General features: G+C 40.5%; 1 protein-coding gene across 26 annotated transcripts in view; it reads left to right on the forward strand.

The window, feature by feature from the left end:
* Window positions 1-26634, forward strand: part of kif1b (kinesin family member 1B) — a 62620-nt gene that overhangs the window by 1180 nt on the left and 34806 nt on the right. For 17 of the 26 annotated variants that reach the window (XM_036008092.1, XM_036008105.1, XM_036008091.1 and 14 more), the window contains exons 2-14: window positions 313-466; window positions 20078-20154; window positions 20318-20497; window positions 21158-21226; window positions 22076-22254; window positions 22995-23106; window positions 23793-23870; window positions 23971-24036; window positions 24206-24223; window positions 24595-24670; window positions 25172-25250; window positions 25353-25495; window positions 26196-26237. In XM_036008092.1, the coding sequence (XP_035863985.1) occupies window positions 361-466; window positions 20078-20154; window positions 20318-20497; window positions 21158-21226; window positions 22076-22254; window positions 22995-23106; window positions 23793-23870; window positions 23971-24036; window positions 24206-24223; window positions 24595-24670; window positions 25172-25250; window positions 25353-25495; window positions 26196-26237 (1225 nt within the window). In that variant the 5' untranslated portion in view covers window positions 313-360. The remainder of the gene's footprint in view (window positions 1-312; window positions 467-20077; window positions 20155-20317; window positions 20498-21157; window positions 21227-22075; window positions 22255-22994; window positions 23107-23792; window positions 23871-23970; window positions 24037-24205; window positions 24224-24594; window positions 24671-25171; window positions 25251-25352; window positions 25496-26195; window positions 26238-26634) is intronic. The other 9 variants (XM_031286625.2, XM_036008095.1, XM_031286623.2 and 6 more) reach the window with 3 other exon arrangements.

The following is a 26634-nucleotide window of genomic DNA, read 5'->3' on the forward strand; positions in this document are numbered from 1 at the left end:
TTGTATTCGTCAAAAGGTTATTTCACATATGCTGTGGATTTATAAATTAAATGCATTACTTGCATCCTTTTTTTGACTGTTAAATGTCTGATGGTTGCTGTTTACAAAATATTAAAGTGCTTCAGTGGTTTTGGTCGCCATATTTGTTGTATGCTGTTATGACTGGAAATTGGGAGGGGGTGGACTACTTTCATTGTGTTTGATTTACATTATGTGATAATGGAAACAAACGGTGTTGCTTCATTTATTTAATACCAGATGTTCTTTTTACAAAGCAGATGCAAACATCTCTTCTTTCTATGTTTCCTTTAGGACGGATATACAAGGAATCTTACTGGGAGGCAGCCCTAAACCGTAAACATGTCTGGGGCATCTGTAAAAGTCGCCGTTCGAGTTCGGCCCTTCAACTCCAGGGAGATGGGCAAGGATTCAAAATGTATCATTCAGATGCAAGGCAACACTACAAGTAAGTAGCCCACTGGCATGCACACAAGGACACATACACAAAACCAAAAACCATGTCTTGAATCTATGCAGGCCTGTCTGCTAAGGGAAATTTGGTATACCATGCACACATGCTCCTGCATGGTCTTCCTTCAGGGCTCTTAGCTGAGAAGAGTAGAATGAGCAAACTGAATAGTGGACGGTTGGGGACAAACAGCCTAGAGAGAATAAAAGGCTTACAGAGTGAAATTCCTCCTCCTCTGAAGGGGCTAGCATGCCTTAGGAATCTCTGTGTGAGAAACGTTGAGTTGGTTCATACTGGGAGACCCAGAGGTCGCCCCATAGCCTGGCCCACTCATACCTTCAATTCATCAGTGCTTTATCATACAGTTGGGGTTTTAGAATAGATATGTCTGTTACTTTGTTGTTTATGATTATGTTATCTCTTAGTGTACACACACCATTTGTGTTATGGCCAGAAGTTAATCATATACAAGATGTGCTGCTTTTTTTTGTGCTGTAAATTTCACAAAACAAATGAAACAGTGGGGTTAAAGTTATGAAGGCCTGCCGACGTTAAAGAAAATTTGACTTAATTTCTCATATGTTGCAATTGTTAGCAGATTTATCTCACCTTCGAAAACGTATTATCGAGATCAGTGATTAAGATGGATCATGTATAGATGCACTTGATATGCTTCCCAAGCTTTAGTTTTATATTGAGGTCATTTTTGCCTTTTTACACATGTGCAGTATGTATAAAAATAGGGCAGCAAAATTACTTACAATTTTTAATTGCCAATGGAAATACGAATGCACTCAAATATATACACTACAATTTTATTTTATTTATGTAAATATGTGTACTTGCAAAAAGTGCAATCATTTAATGATTATGCACTTTGAATGAATCATTGCATAGATTGTAATTCTGTAATGATGCCCTGCATCACTCCTATAAAATTGTGGAATCTATGAGAACATATGAAACAGCAGAGCAAGAGGAGAATACCTGAATGTGGTTTGTAGTCTTGTGATTCAAGCTGCTTAATTGCTGAGTCATCAGGTACTGTGAAGTGCTAGGTGCCGCCTTACTCATGGTTGTGCTGCAAACCCCCTTTCAGCTGGCAGATGAACACAATCTCCCTGACACTGGAAACATTTAATGACCCTGTAACAAGACAGAATGTGACGGCAGAAACCTGTTCTTCCAGTAGGCTCCCTATTTTGCCTTGAGTTTTGTCTGTCAGTTTTACCAGGTTCATTTGACTTAAGCTTTTATGAATCTTTCATAACATCAAGTGTTCCTACCAGTTATGGCTCCCTTGCCCTTTATCTCTCACACTCTACCAAAGAGAAGCTTTGTGTCAAATCCCCAGTACTTTTACTCCATATCCTTGGGTTTTCATTATGCCAATGTCACTCGGAGGTGCTGGAGGGTGACTCGTGGTTTGTAGCAGAACTGCAGTGGAATATGCAGTGTTTTTTGGGGTTAGTGAGTGAGTGAGTGTGTGAGCAAGGGAGAGGAGGAGGCTGCAGTACTGCTTACTCTACCTCCTATCACATGGCCAGATTGCAGAGCAGAAAGGGAGGCTGGCAGGCGGCCATACTCTCCCTTCATCAGGACTTCATTGCAGATGGTATGCTGAGAATGCTGTCTTATTAGGATGCTGAAAGGTTGAACAGTACCTAGCGGCTCAAACATGCACAGGTTCATACATGCAGTTGAGATTATTTGACATGCAGTGCAGAAATCGGACCTTTCTGTAGTTGTGGGTCACTGGATTTCATCAAACTTTCTGTCTACCAAAGTCTGCCAACTTACAATTTTTAGTCTATTCCCAGTTTGTTTGGGAGGTGGTCGAGGTTTCCACAATGTTTTAATGGACGGTCACACTTGATTGATGATTTTTTTAAAAAAAAATGATTACAGTTATTACACAGATTACACAGTGCTTTAATCTGAATCAATGGTGCTAGCTAACAGATACTTATGTATTTCTATTATTTGATGTTGTCTTTGGGGATGGCTAACATTAAATGAGACTGAGGGCTGTCTCACAGTAATGGTATGTTTTATGGAGTTGCTTGGTCAGCTTGTAGGTGTTTGGCAGATGTGTGGACGAGGCTGTGACACTCCCCTTATTGTTGTGACTCACTCAAGGGCATATGTGCCGGTCTGTGTCAACAGCACAGAGAAAGAGAGTGCTTGGGGGCAATGGCAGGATATTCTCTCTCTCTCTCTCTCTCTCTCTCTCTCTCTCTCTCTCTCTCTCACACTCACACTCACACTCACACACACACACACACACACACACACACACACACACACACACACACACCATGGAGGGTTGTCAAGGATAGGGTGCAGGCAGAGGGGCAGCCAATTGATTATCTAGTGTGCAGGAAATGTGTCCGAGGCCTCTGCAGGCAGGCTAGAAACAAGTAAAGGCCTCTTTCAGCAAAAGATCTTAAACATACCAGAGCTAATGTAATTATTAAGGGGTGACGCGATGTGCTGCTGCATTAGTTAGTGTTGATGGTGCTCCAAATGTTGAATAACGTCAGGACACCCAAGCCTGCCTTCATTGGGGCTCTGATGTGTTCTCCGCATCAATCTCTGTCTTGTTATGTAACCCATGTGTTATGTTCTCCCAGCCGGTGAGCAGCCTCTCATGAATGTATGGCCAAACATAGTCACTAGGTCTCGCACATTGCAAAAGAGAAACAGATCCTCTGATATGTTCCATTACATTGACTTTAGTGTAACAAACCTGCGTTCAGATTTCCACATGATCAATTTTTCACATTATGGAAGATAAATGCCTTTATCAAAAGATCAAGCCGAGTCAACGTTTACATGAGCCGAATGGATGTTACACAATATCATCTCTGAAGCTAAAAGTAAACTAATTGACAAATTGATAGAACAAACAGAAGGTCACCGTATCAATTAACCTTCACTTTTCAGATACAATTTTGCTGAGTGTCCTCTCAGTATGTGCTAAGTGGATGGTGACCTTACAAAAACCCTACAGGGAGGAATTAGCTCAGCTCTAGTGTCAGTTACGCATAAGAGGAGGCTATCACCACAGCAGAAATGAAAATGAGCCCATATCATATGAATGAATTGTGGTCATTGGGGAGAGAGCTGGCGGGACAAGTGGAGAGTAAGATGGGGAGCATGGGTTTGGTTGAGGGATGGTCATCCTGCTGATGAACCCTTTGCAGACAGCGCCGATTGACCTGATTAGGACCAGTAATCCGCAGGTTTGCTTCAGGTCGCCACGCCCTGCTGACGTAATCCCGTTGACCTGTATACAGTACACCAGCCTACACACACCCACTCAGGGTGTTACATTCCTCATTGCCTCATGCTGAGATTGTTTTGGAACGACACACATTTGCCCACATGCACTACTTACACATTGCAGACTGACCTCCTAATGAGGAGGGAGGACAGCCAGATGTCTGTGTCTGTGATCCGCTCATGCTGTGTCACAGGACTTTTAGGCCAGAGGCGCAAATACGTGGAATGTTGTGCAGCTCAGCCAGTTTTCAGTACACCTACTTTTAACAGCTGCTGTAACACCTACCGGAAACAGAAAGTGACACACACTGGCAATTTTTGTTTTGTTTTTTTACACATTTTAAATTATTTGGTCTTTAACCTCTGATTGATATTGAGTGCATGTGGAAGTTCTGTGATACTTTTTCATAACAATAGAGCTCAACAGTCCCGCCCACAGCGGGTTCCGGAAGTAAAAATACAATGCAATTTTTCCATTGACAAATTGGAGTATAAGCCATAAAATCGTAACCGTTGATGGCAGACTTAAAACCAGCATGCCGACATGACTCAGCGATTGTATATGCTCATATAGACACCACAAATCATGGGGCACTACCCTTGTTTTGAGATAAATGTCTTTTATTCGCGATGTCTTGGATAAGTACTTCATTACCCACAATCCTGAACAATCCCACAATCCCACAGTGATGCCTCTGATTGGTGGAACTCATGCTGGTGAGGAGGGGGGGTGTCAGTACCCGATCTGTGCTGCCTGCACGATCCGTCACGAGGATTTACGACACTGCACGAATCACGATATGTTCCACGCTTCTGACGTTAGCCTCTGCCGGGAAGCTAACGTTAGTTTAGCTAACAGCTAATTCGGCTAACCGCTAGCTGACAGCTTGATTCAGTCTAAAATAACGTTAACTCAAACTTAACACTGGGTAAAGCCATCTACAGCTGACGTAACAGCCGTTATATATGTTAACGGTTATTTTCAGGTTTTATTTTGAGGGTCTTTTAAAGTGATTACATGCTGTCTCAGCTAGCGGTTAGCCGAATTAGCTGTTAACTAAACTAACGTTAGCTTCTTTTGTTCAGTGGTGCGCAGTGGTTTATGGGATGAGTGGTTCCTGCACTCTGAGATGACGATATGTACACAGTCTTGTACCTTTGACTTATTTGGGATTTTCTGTTTGTTTTTTTACTCGAAATGATACATTGTATGCTTATGAGTCACATACCATCTGGTTAGCCTAAGGCATGGTCTAAAACTCTTTTATATACGGATTTTTCCAGACGTCAATGGGAGAAATGAATGGGAAATTTACTTCCGGAACCCAAGGTCTCTCAGAGGAGGGGCGGGACTGTTGAGCTCTATAATCAAGAAGACACAATAATCTTCAGAGTCAGAGTGGGAGGAATTGTATCTCATGCACCAATCACTGTCATATCCTCTGTGGTTGTCTTCTATGCTGGGTAGTCAAGGCAACAGCAACCTTTTTCTTCTGTTACAAAAACATCTTGAATGAATGAATGAAAGAATAAAAGCCTCTCACTTTATCTATTTTTGTTTTTCATAACATCATGTGCTCTAGTTTACTTTGGCTCATGACGTTCTGCCTTTTATTTCTGCCCTGATACCCCCAGGCAGCTATCTGAGATTGGGTCTCAGTATTGAAAGTAGTTGTGATGCTGAGGTTTGGCAGTTATTGAAAGTGAATTGTATACAGTTGTTAGGTTTGAATAAGGGTTCATGTAGACTGTCTTGGTCAAGGTGTGTGTCTGGATGGAATGTCAGTTTTTTATGACTACTGTAGATCCTCTTATCAGAGTTTTTCTTCCTCTCTGAAAATGAGACATGCATGAAGTCTGCATTAAGATTTACAGTTGGTGAAATTCTGTCCATGCAATCAGCTCATTGGTTTTATCTGTATTGAGCTGTAAAATCAAATTTCGTCATAACTAATTAAATGGCAACCTTAAATATGGCACAGAGCCATGTTGGCCTTTACCACTGGTATTGAATCCTTTTTCATTAATACGTGTTTTGAAATGAATGAGAAACCACAACGCGGCATTGCATATTTAGGGATAGTCTGAATGTTGGAATGTCCTTAATGTTGCAGAGGTCAGAAGGGGGAAGTGAAAGATGCTTTCTCTCACTAAATTGTGGTCTCAGCTTTGTAGCAGACCAAGCCACTTGTGGTTTTCACTTCACAACTTATGTTGACTCTTCACGACCTACTAAACTACTTTTTTGCTATAGTTTTCAGCTTGTGCCCATATTTAAACATAGGAGTCTTGACACCTCTTTGCTTTAGTGCTGCAGCGATTTTACTTGTCACACTGCAAAAGCTGTTATGTGTTAAGAGTGTTGTATTTATCCCAAATTAGGGACTTAAAATCAATAGAAACATACTTTTTGCAGCTATCAAAACATCTAAACTTCATAAAGACAAACTTCACAGTGATGATGTCACCCTGAGGCTGTATAACTGGTGAATTTGTTGGCATTTTTCACCTGTAAACATCATAGGTCCTTAGGATCAGCTGTATATGTCTTTAAACGAAAGGTATTGTTAGTGATGAAAAGCAGTATATCTGGAGGACCACTGAATCTCATGAGATTTAGTTTGTCACATTATATGCTTATATAGAATAAAGTGATCTTCTCTCAGATCTTTGGCCCAATTGGTTTCTTTGTAAAGGATCTAACATAGCATACTCCCTACAGTGATGAATGTGCCCTAGTCGGTCAGTACTCACCTTAAATAAATCACTTTTTTCACTTAATTTACCTCATTGTTTTTTAGCCTCTTTTCATTCCAGTCTGTGATGGGGTTGAGTGGAAACCGTGGGAGCTTTTTGCAGAAAATGTGAGGCAATGGGATATCAGAGGGGAGGATGGGACGGGAGCTGACTCGAGGCGGGGGAGGGGTGATGTAAACGCAGCCATAGCAGCAGAGACAGTGAAAGTCATGCACGAGCACTATTCACGTGTAGGACAGCGTGAGGCAGCAATCACATACAGTTTCCCAGCTAGACAGATGGTGATGCTGATTTCATTCAAATTGGTGGAGGTTAAGAAATAGTATTCATGCAGTTGAGCTAAAACTAAAGAAAAGGCAATTCTATCATATTTGCATCCGTCAATGTATTGTCATTGTCTTGTAGTTTGTGCCTATGCTGCAAGAAATGTCTGGCCTTTTCATCTCATTATTTTTCCACCAATCGCATCAGATAATTTTGTAAATGTACTGTGCTTCTAGAGGCAAATGTCACTAGAAGCACAGGGAGGGCAAATCAGTCTTAATAGCAGATGACCAGAAATGCAGAAAGTTACTCGTGATAATACATAATATGTTAAATATGTTGTTCGGGTGATATTTGTTCTCAAGATAGAACCCTTCAGAAAAACAAAAAGATATTGTTCCAACATATTTATGCTCATAGGGAGGTGTTTTCCTAGGGGGCTCTGCTTCGATTGGCTGCTGGTATCCAGACACATCCATTAATGTCAGTGATATTACCAGAGATAAAAGGCCAACCACCCGCCTGCCCTCACATGACAAGGTGGAACAACATAATGCTGAATTAGTCTGGTGATATGCAGTTCAGCCAAATCCCAATATTTGTCCCAGTTTTACAGCAGCGTGTGTACAAGGTAATAAAAAATGGGGAAATAAAGAAAGTAGTTGAGCCATAAGGTGAGAGATGTAAACCTGCACCAGGCACATGGTAAAGAGGGTTGCTGTATATTGCCTGATTTCCTTTTAGATGAGGATCCTATATCGATCTACCTATATTGAATCTGACTTTCTAACTGAGGTCATGCTCATTAGCTATGACAATCAGATTGTGCTCACAGCAGCCCACATCCATCATCATTCATTCTGGACTTACTGATGCAATCAGGGGATGGTGTGTTTGTTTTAAAGTTATGGCACTTCTGGCTTGCTCCTCTTACCTACTCGTTGGTTCATTGCCTAAGTTAGGTGAAATGGCTGGACTTTCCCACATTTAAGAGAGTGAGTGTGTTTTTTAGTTTTTGTGCCCTGCCCGACACAGCTCTCCTGGGTTTCCTCCCACAGTCTGAGGGCTGAATTCAGAGGCAAACTGGAGAGCTTTGCAGTCTAAGCACGGGTAGCTTGGTGGTGCACATGATGTTCACTTTGTATTATTCATGAGTAAGAAGTCAGGGGCTTGGCAGTATATTCATTTTGAAACCTTAATTAATAAGATGGGAATCTGTCTGTCCTTGAAATTGGTTGGCTATGTGAATTCTCTGCTGCTCCAGAATGGAGCTGTCTCATGCTGCTGTTTGAATACAGTGAAGCTAATAGAGATCAGTAGTATACACACATACGCATAAATACATGCACACACAGATACAGTTTCACCCGTCATTTTCTCCTCCACAGAGAAAGTTCTGGATAAAAGGTGTTAGTCATCTGACATTAGCTTGAGGCATCACTTAGTGCTCACCATTTTTATTTTTTTAACAGTTTTTTGTAAAAACATACAATTTTTTCAACATGAACATCCCGTTTAGGATTGACCCATCTCCCAGAACTAATAATCTTGGGCTGAATGGAATCTGGGTCTCTGCAGTCCGACATAGGTTATCATGTATTCCGGTCCAAAATTCCTGGACCTTATCACACATCACATGCGCATAAAGCACAAGTTTGTGCACTACACCTCCTACCATAAACACCTGAGAAGATAGTCTCCCCCCTTAAGGCTTCTGCCGAAGGCTCTATGGCTAAACATAACAACAAAGGAGAAAGAGGTAAACCCTGTCTTGTTCCCCTTCCAAGAGCAAAATATTCAGAAATTAACCCGTCGGTTTGCACCGCAGCCTCTGGGTGCTTATATAGCACCTTAATCCACTTTATAAAAATGCTGCCAAACCCATATATTTCCAGTTTGTCCAATTTGTAACATATAGCCCCATTCAACCATATAAAACACCTTTTCGGCATCGAGGGAAATGGCAGCTATTGGGGATTGTCTATCAGCTACAGACCATGCAATATTAATGAGACGCCTGGTGCCAGTTCAGTTGCAAAACTCTTAAAAAATTCTGCTGTGAAGCCATCAGGCCCTGGGGCTTTACCCACAGACAGGGCCCTCATTACCTCTTTAATTTCCTCTATAGTCAAATCCGAGTTCTCTTTGCTCTTCTGTTAGTTTGGGAAGCCCTAGTGGCTCTATGAAGGAACACATTTCTTCATCAGTAGAAGTAAATAATGACCTATAGAGATCAGTGTAAAATTCTTTAAAAATCTTGTTAATATCTACAGTTGCTGTAAAACATCTCCAGAATCGGATCTAACTGCAGAAATAGTGGAAGCTGATTCCCTCTGTTTTATGCATCTAGCGAGTAATTTTCCTGCTTTGTCTCCCGATTCAAAATAGTTTTGTCTTGCCCTGAATAAATTGAATTCAACCTTCTGAGATAGAATATTATTATATTGGTATTTTAATTGAGTCAGGTTTCTCAGGCCACCCTGTGACATTCTTTGCTTAATCTCTGTTTCAGTGTGTTTAATAATGCGCCCCTTGATCACAGCCTTTAAGGCCTCCCATGCCACCCCTGAAGACGACACTGAGGACCAATTGATCACCAAGTAATCTTTTAGCTCAGACCTAAACCATTCTATATTTTCTGGCTCCTTTTCTAAATCTTTCATTTTTTCCCAGAGCATGTCAACCTCTCTCTTGCTAGAGGCAGGATCATCCCGTCGACCGCCTCTAAACTCTCGACACAACTCTCAACCTCATTGATTCTGGTGACCTGGCCGGAGAGGATCGACTCCATCAAAACAATGGAACGGCGGATTTCCTTCAGACCTTCTAGCTCAGCGATGATTTTCTCTAGTACTGCGAATATTTTACCAATATCCGCCGGCGACATGTCATTAGCCTGTTGCTTTTCTGTCACGGTCACAGCAGTGGCGCCATTTTGACTTTCAGCTGCATCTCCACCACGGAGCATATGCTGCTTAATATCTCCACTGGCCGCTAACTTTTTTTAGATTTTGACGTTTTCGGCTTCCAGAATGTTTCTCGTCCCAGCTGAGCAATATCTCTGGTCCGTATCTTTAAAAGGATAAATACAGCAGTGCACTGTACAGAGATCACCCTTTGCCCAACTAGTCCGCCATTAGGTCACGTGACACTCCCTCCTAGTGCTCATTCTCAATGTTTTTTGGCTTCACAGAACAAACAAATGATGCAACTTTAAATTTAAAGTTGGGCCTTGAAAAAAAGATGTGAGAGTTTAACAGATCGATGTGTCAGTTGTATTCATGATGTCATGTTGCTTATATAAAGCCAGAGAGCATTTAAAGCGAGACTTCAGTCTCTGAGTGGAGGCTAGTTGAGGAAATCCAGGTCACTGCTCTGTTAGATGGGTGCCTGTTGTGAGCAGAGAATGTAAGGGGCTCTGTATTTCCCTTGTCTGCACAGCCTGGTCTGCTCTGTGTTCTGCACACTGCCTGGATCATATCATGATCTGTATGTTGTTTTGAGAAATATCTGGGATACTGTTTAAACATGAGTCAGGGTTTAAAGTGCCCATATTATGAAAAAATCACTTTCTGGGATTTGGGGTGTTATTTTGTGTCTTATGGTGCTTCCACACACATACAAACTTGGAAAAAAAAACATCCATGCTGTTTTGAGTTAGATACGGGTTTCTGAATGTAACCTGCCTTCAGTCTCCGGGTGAGCTGTTCAAAATCTGCAGGGTTTTCTACATCACTAGCCGAAACGAGTGGGCTAACCGCTAGCATGCTAGCGCTAGCCCCCTCGTTCTCAATGGCAAAACACTGCTACAACACACACAAGTTCACCATAATCTACAAAAGAACTACTTACATGTCCCTTTTCTGCAGGTATTCCACGCAAAGTTGGAAGTGCGCCCTCGTTTAGAAGAAGTTTTTTTTTTTTTTTTTTTTTTTTCTCGTTTAGAAGAAGTCTCCCGGCTAATCCTGCCTTGTACTGACTGAAGTTGGGGAAACAGCTAGCTAGCTGATGTGATCCTTACCTAGCTACTGCACGTGTGCGAACCCCAACAAAGATGGTACAGAAGTGAGATGTCTCACTCTGTAGCTAAAATAGAGACCTGAACACACAGGGTGAAAAGAGGAGCTGCAGCAATGTGCAGTTCAACAAAAATATGGTGTTTTTTGAAAATTAAACCATGTAAACCTATTCTGGTACAACCTCAAAATACAATTATGAACCTGAAAATGAGCATAATATGGGCGCTTTAAAACAAATATTCTGTTTTGAATTAACCAATTACCTTTTATAATGTTTATGTTTTTTTGTCATGGTTTTCATTTCTCTATCAATTTAATAATTACAGTTTAGCCAGCAATGGCTAATATTTTGAAAGCTCTCTAGGACGAGGCACTCATTTTAAAGTCATAGATTGTTAGCATCAGCATCTCTCGTGGCAAAGAAGTTTCATTGTTCGAATTGTAAGCTGATATCTTAATCTTAACTAATTATGTTAGTACTATTAATTCATTATTGTTATTACTTGAATGTTGATAACCAAAGTTGAGCTGAAAAGAAAAATGTGTTCCACATTTATAATAGAGATAAGATAAACTGTGGAAGGAATGCTTTATCTTGAATCTGTTTCAGTTTTTGTTTCATAATGCAGCACATGCAGACCCACTTCCCTAAAAGTGAATTGTGAAAAAGTTGACACAGGCAAATTGTCAATACATTAAGTGCTCATTTTTAAACTGGAAAATAGCAGACATGTCTAAAGCTGTGGAGATATTACTATAGCTTTCCATGACACAGGATGTGTTTGGAAAGACCCCTGACCTTTCCAGGCAGAACCTGTAAAAAGGAGAATATCCTTCTTGGACCTGATCCAGCTAAAAACTCTGATTAAGGATCCTGTATCATTTTGTTAATGTTAACATTGAGGTGCAAACAACAAATATGTTCAATACACAAGCTGGGGGATGTGTCTAGACTTTGGTTAGAGACAATAGGCATTTGCATGTAATTTAGATGGTTACTGTTACTTCGGCTCTGATTTCATACCAGTTCTGTGTGCCTTGTGGGTTTAACCTGAGAGGCTGCCCTGATATCCTGCTCTCTTTGTCGTAGTTCTGTGTTTGTTTAGCTTCTGAATGGAGTCCTGCTGGCTTAGCATGTTTTCTCTGTCCGGTGGCTTCTAGAAGCTTCTCTTTAGTCTCTGTTATCCTGGACTCAGTGAGTCTGCGTGAGCTGCTAATATCAAAAGGTACTCACAGCCGTAGCTAGCTATCAGTGTCTGTGGGCTGGGAGCAATGTATGGTTTGGCTACGAGTTTGGCGGAAAGGTTGGGCGACTGAAAATCTGTCCATTCCTTCCTGTCACTGACAGTCTGTCGGCATGTGAAGCACTAGCTGCCATCTGCTGCTGTATAAATAGACAGTAGTCAGAGCTAGAACAGCTGGCACATAGGCCAGGACTGCACCCTTTCCCACTACTTTCTAGCTAGACAGGCAACCCCACCTTGAACCATTTTAATGTATTACTTTTTTTTTTACTTTTTGGCTCGGAGATGGTAAAAAGAAAGCAACGCTTTAGAGAAAAATGTCTGAACAAACCTCAGAGTTTCTGGTTATGAGACAAAACTCATTTGTGTGTTTACATGCACTATTAAGATTGCTGATATTTTCTGATTTCCTAAATGCTAATAAAGCAAAAAACAAACAAACCCAGTTTTCTTATTTGGGGTAAGAAATGGAGAGAAATCCTGTTAACAGATATATGTGCATAATAAGAGTAAATGACCCACAACTCCCACAACACAACATTATTTGTCTTTTCACTGCTCTGTCACTCCAAATCCTCTGGAAAAAAAGGAAGGTTGCTGACCATCTGCATTTTAAAAGTGGGCTTTTTTATTGCAGTGCATGTAAACACTCTGGTTTCCTGACCAAATCAGATTTCATCAAATAACCTGTTTTCTTGGGTGCATGTAAACACAGTTATCGACAGTTAATTTCAAATATGTCTAAGGTTGTTGTTGTTATATTATTTTTTACAACAATATTAAAATATAATAAGTTTTTGATGCAGTCTGTTTGCTTTTAATGTGCAGTTTACATTTAGCTAACTTCAGTCACTTCCAACGAAAATATTGAAAGTTTCTTTTTTCTAAATGTGGCAAACACATGGATGGGGGGGTGGGGAATTAAGGCGGTGTGAAAAGGGTCATTGTGATAGTTGGGACTGGGCACATAAAGCCTTGTCATAACAGATTACCTAATGTGTTTTGCAGGCTCTGTTGTCAATTGCAATACCCTGCATTCAATGCATTGTTCTGGTGTCTTCCTGTGCTTTTTTCTCCCTCTCCTCTCTCCCAGTCGGCAGAGAAAAATGACGTGATCAGCCTTCTGAGTAGAAACAGTGGATTTTGTTAGTAGGAACTGAGTGCCTTCCTTTACTGTTACACCTATTACTCTGATATAGTGGCTTATCTAATGAAATGGCATTGCATGCTCTCTAATCATTAATATAAAGTTGTTTGTTTGAATTAATGGAGGTGATGTGGATTCTGGTGTGAAGGGTTAGGTCTCCTGGCTAGACAAACCTTATCTGCTTGCCTGAAAGGTTCCAGGTTTTTTTGGCAGGAGAACTCAACAGAGGAGTATTGAATTGCTGTATAGATATCTTTTAATTAAAGGCCACAAGGCATCTCCCTGACCAGACGTAAAAGTGCACTGTATCTAAAGGGGTAATCAAGATACCACATGTTTGTTTCTGTTTTGGAGATGTTGTACGTCCTGTGTTGTGGCTGCGACAAGCTCAGCTGTTTGTCAAATGAGCACAGCAGTGCTCAGACACTACTTTTAGCCCTCAGCTTTGAGCTGCATCCAGTAACAACTCTGTCACCTGTGCTGCAGCCCTGGCAACCAAGCCATCACACACACTCTTCCAAAGACACTGGATACAACATACAGAGCATTTCTGTGGCCCCATCCAGTCTTATATAAAAGTAAACAACCATATTAGTGTTACTGTGGCACTGCTCAAGCCATAGTCTCATGTCAACAGCTGCTTTGCTTCACCATTCATGCATAAATGGTGACCCAGGTGTGCGTTTGTAATGTTGTATGGAGATACACAGCATAAGAGCTGTGATGGTATTGATATTTCTTCTGACGTGGTGATAGGACGGGGCACACCACAGGTTAGCCAACATACATACAGTCCTGTATATTTCCCATACAACACCACACATTTGTCTGGCATGTGAAACACTTGCAATGTAACCTCCTGTGGGTAACTGTGATCACTACCTGTGGTGCTTTCCCATACAAGAGGAACAAGATGGCCAAATGTGCCTTGGTGACCTGTCGGAGGTTTTATTAATCGTTCAACCGAAAAAGAATAACACTGAAAATAATCATTAGTTATTGTAGCCCTAATCTAAGTGCATTCAAGTGGTAGTCCTTTTTAGAGTGGCAGAACTTAATGAACTCCATTCAGAGATACTGTTTATCTCTTTTTACCTACAGCTCAGAGGTCTCTTGGTGGGGGATCATGCTTAGAAATTTTAAAAATAAAAGACGTTAGTTGTCTGTACATCCTCCAAACAGGAACTGCTAATAGCTAATTCGGCATACTTTTAATGTTTTCAAATTGCCAAAATGTAAACATATATAGGCTAAAGGCTAATAAAAAAAGAAAAAGAAAAACGGTGCTCAAATTGTAACCCACAGCTAACTCACTGACTCTTACTGTTTACATCCACCAAAGCATCATGCTAATGTGCAGTTTTCTGGATTTAGTTTGGGGGGGTGGGGGGCTGGAATATTTTTGTGTGTGTGTGTGTGTTACAGGCTACATTTACATTGCTACGTTTTGGTTTTTAAGTGGAGTTTTGAGCCAAAAGCAATCTCCGTGCACACAAGTGTTTATAGCTCCAGTAGAAGAAGTCATCTCTGTTTAAACCAACGCGCCCAAACCGCATATCTCAACATTCTCGCATACTGGACATAAACGGGAGGCAGCATGTAGGCCCTGTGCTGGTAGTTGCCGTGGTAATGTTAGTAGCTTAGTCTCAGAACAAGTCATCATGACCCAATCAGGCGTCAAAATGTTGGCGTCAGTGTTGGTGTTGCCACAGGTCTCCGTTTGCGGCCGTTGAGACTGCAACACAACCATGGCGATTCCAAACCAAAACGGGGTCAGAAGTGTTTTCAAATTTCTCTGGTTTAGGGGCTCTGAAACGCCAGAGCAGTGTGAATGCGAGGTGTAAACGTGGCAAAAGATATTTGTTTATAAACCAAAGTGTAGCAATGTAAATGTAGCTTGAGAGAGAGGGGTGGAATAAAAGGTGAATATAGAGATTCCCCGATTTATAGTTAGATTAAATCATATTCTTCAGAAGTGAACAGTTACATCATACTGCTGGCCATATGTACACAGACCTCAGGGATGCTATTAAAATTCCTCAGTCTTGCTGAAAGAAGCACACATTGTAATTACAATTCTGCACAGATATTATTTCTCTGAATGCCCGGGTTCTCAACTCACCCATTTCCTTTCCTTTTTATATTTTACACATGCATTTATTTAATGCCCTAATCACCTTCCTGTGGTCGCTGACAGGTATCGTTTAGCTTGAACTAACAGCTAGCAGGTCGTTAGAGGGTTATTGGAAGGGAGAGGCAGATATGTTCAGCCATTTTAGACCCCTGCTTGTCTGCTATTCTCAGGTGAATGGGGCTAGCTCTTAGTCCCCATCTGGTGCTCAGAGACTTCCTAATAACCTAATTACTGAGGGGTATCTCTGGATTATAGGCCCCATGTTGAACACTGGAGCACAAAATGTCTGCCAGCTACAACCAGCTGAGTGATGTTCTTTAGATAGCAGGATGTGGTTAGTTAACTGGTATCCACCCTGCCTTGAAATGGAAAGCTCCTGTGGAGTGCCAGCATCATATCAGTCCTATATTCTGCCGAACAGGAACTGAAAATGCAGAGTGGCATTTTGGACAAATAAACATTTGCCCTGGTATGCCACCCAGTAGCTTGTGTCTGCTCACTGTACATAGGGTTCTGACTGAATTTCTCTATCTTGTGAGAATTGGGTCTCCTACATAGTCTCCCACACAGATTTGCATGTCACTCCTTTATGTAATTGAAGTTTGGTGTTGTTTGATGAACTGATGATGACATGGGAATGATAAAATTGTCCTTTTATGTTGCTCTTTTTACTGATAATGTTGAATTTCTGCCTGATGACCTTCAGCTCAGTGCATACCTTCTGTGTCCCCAAGAGTAGTGCCTTTTAAATGATAAAATTAGGGCTGTCCTCGACTAAAGAAATTCTTAGTCGACTAACACTTATATGATTTTGTCGATTAATCGATTAGTTGATGTAATCGACAGAGCTGTGCTCTTTGAGAGGTGGTTAAGACTAGAAAAGCACAATATAAGTGTAGTTAATTAACCATCAGTAAAACTGACTTTCTCCACAATTAATCCTGCAAAAGCACCACTTTAAATCTTGTGTTTACCAGAAATGTGCCCATAAGTTTCTTGGAAATGAGTAATTAAGCATGAATAATCATAAAAAATGACTTATCAACTAAAGAAATCTTAGTCGACTAAGACCAAAACGACCGATTAGTCGACTAATCGACTAAGAGGTGGCAGCCCTAGATAAAATGTTTATCTTTTGTACTTCACAACAATATTTTTAAATATTGTGTTCCATTAACAAAGTATTTAAAATGTTTTTGTGTGGTAAAAGTTGTTTCTGGTATTGCTTCTGGAGTCTGACATGATAAGTAGCTTAATGTCTTAGTTAGAAAATCCTAAAGCTTTTCACACTATCCCTTTTGCATGTCTCAGGATCTTTAAAGGATTAGAATCCTGAAATCAGTTTGATAAATAAAGTTCTATATAGTTTCTTCAGAGCAGTAATAGGGAATGCTTGAGACGAGAGAAAGCAGAATGCAATGTGCCGCATCCTCCCCTTCTGTGCCAAGTTGAGGTTGTTATGGCAACCAGAATCTCTTATACCTGTTGCCATGGTTGAGAGACAGAGTGGTGACGTTTATTAGGCAGCAGAATGCGTCTGCCATTTTAAGTCCAGAAAATAACTCTGGTGGGAACATCTACTATAAATGGTACACAGAGGAATTCCTCATTGACATCTTAATTTGTGATTATTACTATCCATGCATCAGTACTCACATAGATCCTGCTTGTAAGTTTGATGTACAGGTGCATAAGTGTATAAAGTAAAGTTAACTGAGGTGAGTCATGCTGGAAGATATGGGGATGATTTACTCAATCTCAGAAGGCAGGGATACAATTCACCTCATTCCTGCCATTCATGCCTCCGTTTTTAACATTTAAATGCAACAGTTTGACAGATGTGTGACACAATAGTTGAATATACCTTGAGAGGCAATGCGTCATCCTCTAGTACACGTAATAATGAAATTAGACTGCACACAAATGTAACCATTGCCAGCCCCATCCCTTACTGCATCCTTGCCTTCAGTACACATTTATAGACTCATGAGAGACTCACTCTTTTGACGCACTGACAGAGCCACATGGGTGAAGCAGCTATCTTTTCTGAGAGCAATAGAGTGGGCAGTCGAATGAGACATTCATGCCACGTCGTGAGCATGATTCATCTTTAGGAGTTGAGCAGTCTCCCACTAGCTGCATCTAGGGCTGGGGAATATATCAATATTATATCGATATGAGGTTGGATAAGATATCGTCTTAAATTTTGGATATTGCAAGTGTTGTCTTTTCCTGGTTTTAAAGGCTACATTACAGTAAAGTAATGTAATTTCTCAACTTACCAGACTGTTCTAATGTTCTATTATTTGCCTTTACCCACTTAGTCATTATATCCAAGTTATTGATGATTATTTATAAAAAATCTCATTGTGTAAATATTTTCTGAAAGCACCAATAGTCAACCCTACAATATCGCCGCAATATCGATATTGATGTATTTGGTCAAAAAAATTGTGATATTTGATTTTTTCCATATTGCCCAGCTCTATCTGCAACCATTTAGCTTTGCTGTGCTTAGGTACATTTTTCCATCCTGGTCTCTGATGAGAGCCCATGACTGAACCAGGAAAGTTGACAGACTCTGAGATTAGAAAGCTCATATCATTTCTTGTCTTGCTAGAACACAGCTGTGATTCCCAGTAAGGCCAGATTATCACCGTCAGTCCGCTGGCCTGTCATGGGCATCCCACTGTCTAAACGCCCCACACATGGCTCTGTCTCATCATCTTTCTGTTTTTGATGCTGAGTTAACATTGAATTTGGCTGACACTGAATGACTCTGAATTAGACTGTCTCTTCATTAATAGCCACTGTAGATTGTTCCAGGAAAGGGCAATAGGGGCACTGCCTGGTAACTTAAATACCCCTTCATTTCTTCATGCCCTGGCTCCAGTTTCCCATTGGAGGCAGGGCAAAGGTGAAATTGGGCTTTATTTAGCCACCTGTCTTGCTGTATCCTCTTCCAGTGCCCAATATGGAAGCTGCTACTCCACCTGTACACCTTAACCTGTTTGAAGATTGATTTTACCTGTGCTAGGTTGTAGCTACCTGGGTTTCAGTGCAATGGCAGCTGCTATAATCATCACATATTTAGCATGAGTCAGTTAGTGTTCTGGTTTCTAAGGACACACTGTGCTTTTCTGTCAGCATGTGACCTGTGGAGGGTGATATCCAATTCGCGTCTCTCCACATCTCCTGCATTATTGATAAGTGTGCTGAAATCCTCTGAACACATTATGCACTCTGCCTGGGACATCTTGATGCAAAAGCCTCTCAAGCACCCTCATGTTGAGGAGCCAGACCTGGCTTTAATTTGCCTATTAGCAAAGTGCAGAATTTGCATTAAACAAATACTACTTTGTGGTCCACACTGGAGAGTTGCTTGGACATAGTGAAAATGCATAGTATATATTGTTCTTACTAAGATGCAGGTTCACAGTTTTTCCTTTCACCCTGCCTTTTGTTTCTGTTGTTGCTCCGTTTGAATTGTTGCTAGGCCCTTAGTACACCAGTTAGTCCCTCAAACCCTTTTTTCACAAGCCTCTTTGTCGCTCCCTTCTCTTCACCTCCCCCCTCTGTACAGGCAGTGGAGGTATGTGTTTGTCTGTATAGCCTGAGCGAACTCTCTGGACTGGCCCCTAATGCAAGGCAGTAGTCAATAAAAATGCATTTTGTTTAAGCGGGGGATTTGTAGAACAACTGGGGTACGGATATCTACAAACATCCTAGTCATTTCTTAATCTCCTCCTCTCTCTTTCTGTCACATATCTACTGCAGAGTGTGGAAAGCTTGAACACTAGTCCCAGGGGTACCCACAAGCATGGTTGAGAGGGGTGACATGCCAGGCATGGCAGCAGATTCTTGTTCATTAAGAAATGCCTGTGTGTAGACTATAGAGAATGGCTGGGTAGTGCAGAAATATTGTGTCATCTTGCCTTTTGCAGATACAGGTGAAGGTGGTATAGTGAGAGTAGGCTACATGTTTTTATTTAAATTTTGTATTGTTTGCATATGATGAATTCAGACACCAATTAAAGATGGCATGTTTGGTAAAGGTTGACACAACAGTTGTTCTCAAAAAAGCCAATGGCTCATAATTCGTCACTGGTTCATGTGACTTTTAGTTCCAAATATATCACTGTTCATTATCTGATTGAAGAAAAGGATATTTAGAGATCCACTATTTGACAACCAGGATTAAAAATATATAGTATGTTAATCGGGTACATTTAGAGAGTTTTTTGTGAAACTGAAAGGTCCATTTTTTGAGAAGGATCAGAAGAAACTTGAATATTCTCTTTAAATGAGGGATGGGAGTTTGGTTAGATGTTGATGTTTAAGCAACAACCCCTCTAACTAGTCCAAGAGTGAGAAAAAGCGAGTTGGCAAGCAAAGAAAGCGAATGTGCCATAACTAGAAAACAAACCTAAACTATTTGATTTGATACTCTAAACTAGAACTAGAAAAAAATACACATTCATCTAGCCAGGATACAAATTTGGGTTTCAATGACTAGTTTGTTACAGATTCCCTGCCATAATTCAAATGACTGCACATTGCAATGACTTAAGCTAGATACTAAATGGTGGTAGAAGGAATAAAAATCTTAATCCAGTAATTCAACAGATGATTTATCATAAATGAATTAACTTAACGTAGATGAATCTGCCAAGAAATGGGAGTAGTTGTCTTATATTCACATTGAAACCAGATGTTATATCAACCACATTACTAATTTTGTCCCCCCCCCCAAAACAGCTATTCTCAACCCCAAAGCCCCAAAGGAACCAGCAAAGACCTTCAGTTTTGATTACTCCTACTGGTCACATACTACGGTGAGTTTGAAATTTATTTCTGTTACATAGTCAAGTATATTGACCAATAACAAGGGAAAATCTAAATATAATTATACATCGATGTCAATTTAAAACACCAAAAGTTTAATATTAAACGTTTATACATTTTAAGTCCTCTCTCTGTCCTCTCTCTTTCCTACAGCCAGAAGACCCCAGCTTTGCATCACAGAACCTTGTGTACAATGATATTGGCAAGGAAATGCTGGCGCATGCATTTGAGGGCTACAACGTCTGCATCTTTGCTTACGGCCAGACAGGAGCTGGCAAATCCTACACCATGATGGGCAAGCAAGAGGAGGGGCAGGAAGGAATCATTCCCATGGTTTGTTCTACAATACATCTTTCTAACTAGCAAAGATGAAGAGACTTTCCTCACTGTATTTTAAGTAATGTCTAATACAACCATACATAGATCACTGAATGTTTAACACAACCTCTGATTCAGTCTTGGTCACTTTCTATAAGACAAGAACAGTTTTTACCAGTTCTTCAGTCATTCCCTCCTGTCATACTTCCAAACCAAATCCACCTCTGAAATGTTCAGACTGCAACTTTACCTTTAAATTTCTTGTAATGAGATAGCACTTTTTCTCTGCAAATGTTTGCCTGCTTAATATCCTTATCCCCATGTACTGTATATCAGTTGACCATTTTAAACTGTCAGCCAGCTGTTTTGAGTCCTCGCTTCCCCTTGTACCGCCTTAGGAAAACTGTGAGAAAGGGACATGGGCCAGATTATAACCCAGGATGCACTATTAACATCCTTTTGTCAGATATTTCTTACAATGTTGTTTCCAACTTTTGATTCTTTCTGGCACTCGTACTGTGTTTTACTCAATAATAATATATAATATAATATAATATATATATATATATATATATATATATATATAGTTTTTGTTTATCTGTTGATTCACAAATCTCTCTCACCTTCCCACATGCTGTTAATTTGCACTAAACATCGTCTTTCTCTGCCTCTCAGCTCTGTGAAGATCTATTTGAGAAAATCAATGAGGAGAGCAACAAAGAGGAGCTTGCCTACTCGGTAGAGGTGAGTCTCAAACCGCTTCACCACTTGTAATCCTTCTTCTCAGCCCCTGCCTCTGACTATTGTGTTGGCTTGTCTTTAATGAACCATTCCTAGCCTTCTAACAGTATATCTGGTAATAGTCAGACATCAGTCACATATTGGCTGAACCTTCAAAGATGCTGGGTTTCCTCAGCACATTCCTTCTGATTATTTAGTCGAATTAGGGCTGTACCCAAATTTTGTCAGTTGAATCAGATTTGGCTGTTCAATATGAATATTCGACAATTCGTTCCTTTTTTTTATATGGAGTATCAAGCAACGCTTTATTGAACTGCTAGATTTTTTAAGAGCAGGCAACTCGATAACAACATTTTTGACAACAATAATATCAAACAAAATCCAGAGAATATATTGTATTAAGTTGCTGTGAGCTGTTAATTCACCAATTCCAAGAAAAGAAAGAAGGTAACTATCTCAGAGGCTGATCGGGCAAGACCTCTCTTCCTTCAGCAGCTGCTTCCATCTCACTCATACTCACACTGGGTCCGGTTCCACAGCTGCCTGTACCCATCGCTGACATCTTAACTGAGCGGACGGGACAACTACTACAGCTACTTCTGGGATCCGAAAGAAGTACACTGCACACAGACTGACAAAAACAAAAACAAAAAAACGACTGCTCTACTCGAAGACTGTCAGTCGACCGAGGGGTTGCCTACTAATATTTGACTTTTGGGGGGCATCCCTAAGTTAAACTATACACCTTTTTTTTCAAACTGGAAAAACAGATGAATTTGCGTGCGTTACTTTTCTATATTATGCACTGCGGAATCTTAACTGATAATCTGTTACCTTTGCAATTGTTTCTAGGTCAGTTACATGGAGATCTACTGTGAGCGGGTGCGGGATTTGCTAAACCCTAAGAACAAAGGGAATTTACGAGTGCGAGAGCATCCACTACTGGGTCCCTACGTGGAGGACCTGTCCAAGCTAGCTGTCACCTCCTACACAGACATCGCTGACCTTATGGATGCAGGCAACAAGGCCAGGTCAGCTGGGCCCGGGATCATGGGAAGGAGGGGTTGTGATAGTGGGTGTGATAGCTGTGACGATGTGATAACCCACGTCCCTCAGAAGAATAAATGAATGAATTAAGGCTGAAAATTGGCAGCAAGATAATAATTTGGAATCAGGAAATGTTCTGATCACATGGATTTTTATCGCTTGATCATCAGTGTTGGTCAAGGAACAGCTAGTTATATTCAGGAGACCAGAACCAGAAGTCCAGCTTGACCTGGATAACTGAGATTCTTCATAGGAAGAACCTTTCTTAAATTGCAGGGAGTGAGTATTTCTTATTGAAATGAGTGCATGTGATGTGTGTGTGTCCGTTTTACTGTGTGTATGTGTGTGTCACGAGAGCTCCTGCGGGGAGGAGTGAACTCTGCCTTAATCTTCCTGTGCTGACTCTGAGGGCTTATTTCTGGAACATGGCGTGAAAAGCCTGTATCTCCCCTGTGACTCTCCCTCCGACTGTGCCTTGATTTTGTGTTTGGTGTCCACACACTATAATTCACCTCCACCATTCAAAGTAATCCCTTAGACTCAATTCACTCTAATAGGCGTAAAACCCGGTGATGATAGCTCCAGTAATAGCCAAGACCATGAATTTAGCATTAATAATACTGAATAATTTAAAAGTGATTTATTGTGCTCAGGAAAATGTGTTACATTCATATTGTTTTTTTTTTTAAATCTCCTAACTATGGTCATATGTGCTCGTCTACAGAACTGTGGCTGCCACCAACATGAATGAGACCAGCAGCAGGTCCCATGCTGTTTTTACCATCGTCTTCACACAGAAGAAACATGACAGCGAAACAGATCTCTCCACAGAAAAGGTCAGAGGAGACCAGAAAGACAGAAATCTACTGATTCTCAGATTAGATCATTATCTATTCACACTTAACTGTGTTTATAACTTATAAGTGATTCTGATCCCGTGCTGTTGGTGGTGCATTTCTTCATACTGGTTTTTACTTACAGCCCATTTATTTAGTTTGCTCCTTTTGATTTGGGCTTATATGTCTATGTAATAAGGTCCTCTTAGTCGGTGGTGACCGCCATTTTAGTTTTGCACTTTAGCATTTCCTCTAACTGTGGCAGAGACAAAGACCATTGTGTTATTGTAAACACAATGCCCATTGTATTTAGCTACTCCATCACATTTTACTGCCTTGCTGCATCTCACTTGACACAGTAATGTCCTAATGTTTAGAATGGTTTACACTTTTTTTTAAACTATTTGAAAATTTTTGAAAACATCATGAACTTTTTATTCGGTTGTGTGTTTGGTGTTTTAAGCCCCCAACGTCGTCTTCCAGGCAGCGCTGGATGGAAGGCACTAGGGTTAGGGTTAGGTGCCTTGAAGTCGACGGTGGGGGCTTAAAACACCATCGAGCATTCGGTTGTCAGTGCTGTCATTGTTTCAGTAATATTCTCATTATCTTTCTCATTATCAAATCTTTCAGTTTATCATTCTAATGTAAACTATTCATAAGCTTAAATACATTTACTTCCTCTTCAGGTCAGTAAAATTAGTCTGGTAGACTTGGCAGGGAGTGAACGAGCAGATTCCACTGGAGCTAAAGGTACCAGGCTAAAGGTAAGACTCCCTCTATCACTGACAGCATTAGCAAACATTTGACTAGTGTTACCCTGATGGTTCTTTAATAATATTCTTTTCTATTTATCTATGGTTGCAGGAGGGAGCAAACATCAACAAATCTCTCACCACGTTAGGAAAGGTTATCTCTGCCTTGGCTGAAGTGGTATGTGTTTTCTGTTTATTTATGTATTTTCTCTCCTTCTCCTTTTTGTCCTTTGCTCTTACCCTCTCCAACTTAACCTCTCATGGAAATAATGTTTGTAGCCTGGCATGCTGTAATATCTGCCCTTATATTTTCTCTTGTCTTGTCCTTGTAATGCTTGCCCACACAGGATAACTGTACTATCAAGGTAAACCCTTTGACAGCTCAAAGACTAACCTCCGATTCCTCCCATGAGGCAGATTTGACAGCCTTTTGTCATTTGCAATTTTGAAGTTGTACTGCGTAGCACAGTGTTCTGTCATCACCATTTTATCACGTGCTGTACTTTTAGACACCACGGACAGTAAAAGCCACAATCCTTGCACCAGAGCAAAAGCTAATTAAGTCAGCCCTCTACTCATTTTAAAATAACTCTTGTCCATTACATATAAGGTGTTTGTCATGGTACATCATAATATTGTTCAGTCTCAACTGCCATCCCTAATTTTAGTGTTAAAACAGTCTTACATCATTGTCAGTTTTCTTTCTACCTGCCAACTTAATGTTTGTTTACTGCAGAGCAAGAAGAAGAAGAAGACTGACTTCATCCCGTACAGAGACTCTGTTCTGACATGGCTGCTGAGGGAGAACCTCGGTATGAACATTAAGATCACCTGCTAAATATCCTTTACCGCTTGAATGTGGTGGAATTTATGTCTGTAAACTATGTAGCAAAATCCTTATTCCTGGACAGCAAGACAAATTGAACCATCTGTATCCTGTAAGATGAAGTGGGGATACAAAAAAAATGACTGAAGCTAGTGTACATTACTCTCTGCCAATTTAAGAAGAACACTGTCAGCAGACTGTATTTCAACCTAACTAGACAAGCACGCACATCTCCTCTTCAGATATGTACAGAGGAGAGGTGCACGGTGTATCTTTGATCTTAGCACACATGCAGTTTAGTCTAATGATACTGAAGTCTTATATTAGTGGAATAAGTACTGTTTTATTATGTGCTGAGCATTTGTACTGTAAAGTGCAGTGGACATCTTGTTGAAATAAATATAATACTAATCTATCTTGTGTTAAAAAAAGGCCTTTTACCCACATTATCATATAATTTAGCTCTTTACTGGTCTTTTGTTGTCAGGCGGAAACTCAAGAACTGCCATGGTAGCTGCCCTCAGTCCTGCAGACATCAACTATGATGAAACTCTCAGCACGCTCCGGTAAGGTTTCCATCCAGGACATAGATAATAACTTCCAAAATAATTCCAGTTAATTGTTAATCCTTAACTATGAATAACGTTTATCACTATTATGATTTTTAGCTATGCTGATCGAGCTAAGAACATCAAATGCAATGCTGTCATCAATGAGGATCCCAACAATAAGCTGGTGCGTGACCTGAAGGATGAAGTGGCTCGACTGAAGGAACTGCTCCATGCCCAGGGCCTGGGAGACATCCTAGACAGTGAGTTTAATTCTATCACAGCAGGTGCTATCTGCAGTGGCACAGCTTCTACCTTCTCTCTCAGGGTCCACCACACGCTAGCAACATCTTCTTTCTACTTCACTGTCTGATTTCTTTAAATCCTTCAATCTTTGTTTTCATCGTCTGTATCCATGCCCAGTACATAAGTAAAAGGACTTGAATCAGCTTTAAATTCTTCTTTACCATGATATAATACTGGTTTATTATGCCTCCTTACAGAGTAAAATGTATAAAGCATATTTTGTACTATGTATAATATGCACTACAGAACACTACATTGTTAGAATATTTAAGGTTGTATACTGTACAATTAAAAATGATTTAATGAAAATATAAATTGGCATATTTGGCTGATTTTGACTGACAACGCAAATGGTAGTTTAAAGCTGCACACTAGATTTGCTGTACACAAGAGTAATGGCTCATAGCCTAGTAAATTGGACATAATACACCCATTAATAACTTCTAATATCTGCTGATTAATAACCTGTCTACTTGCTAATGCGTGCATAGATCATGCCTAACGAAATGGCACTTAACAAGTCATTCCATAACATTTTTTTTCCTCATTCTCGTTATGGGTGTCATCCAGCTCACTAAGAAATGTCTGTAACCTTTTCCTTCTCATTCTACTGGTGCTGACCTCTGACCCTTCTCATCTTTTCCTGCTTCCCCTCAGTTGATCCTATGGGGGATGATTGCCCAGGAAGTGGAATCAAATGTGTGTATATGTGTGGTAGTCATTAATTTGCCCTATTAATATAGCTAACATTGCTTATGCCCCCCTTACCTGTATATTAAATCTGCTACCAGCTTTGCATGTAAATGCTAAAAAAAGCAAAAGCTTAATAGGAGACTTAAAAATGCAAGGCTTCCGCAGGTGTGCTGAATTTGCCGAGGGTTAGCATGCCATTAGGTTAGCATGCTTTGCGCTTGAATGTGGGGGTGAGGCAGCTATTTGCAGGCTCCAATCAAACTGTATCACAAGTAACTTTTAGAAATGTCCCTTTTAGAAACATTACTTTAAGAATAGCTCGTCTGTCTTCCCCACCCGCAAGGCACCCACACAGTTTTCTTATCTGCCTTTTACTCACTTTCTCAAGCTTCTTTTCTTGACA

This window comes from Sander lucioperca, chromosome 12 (assembly GCF_008315115.2).
Source record: "Sander lucioperca isolate FBNREF2018 chromosome 12, SLUC_FBN_1.2, whole genome shotgun sequence".
Classification (NCBI taxonomy): Eukaryota; Metazoa; Chordata; class Actinopteri; order Perciformes; family Percidae; genus Sander; species Sander lucioperca.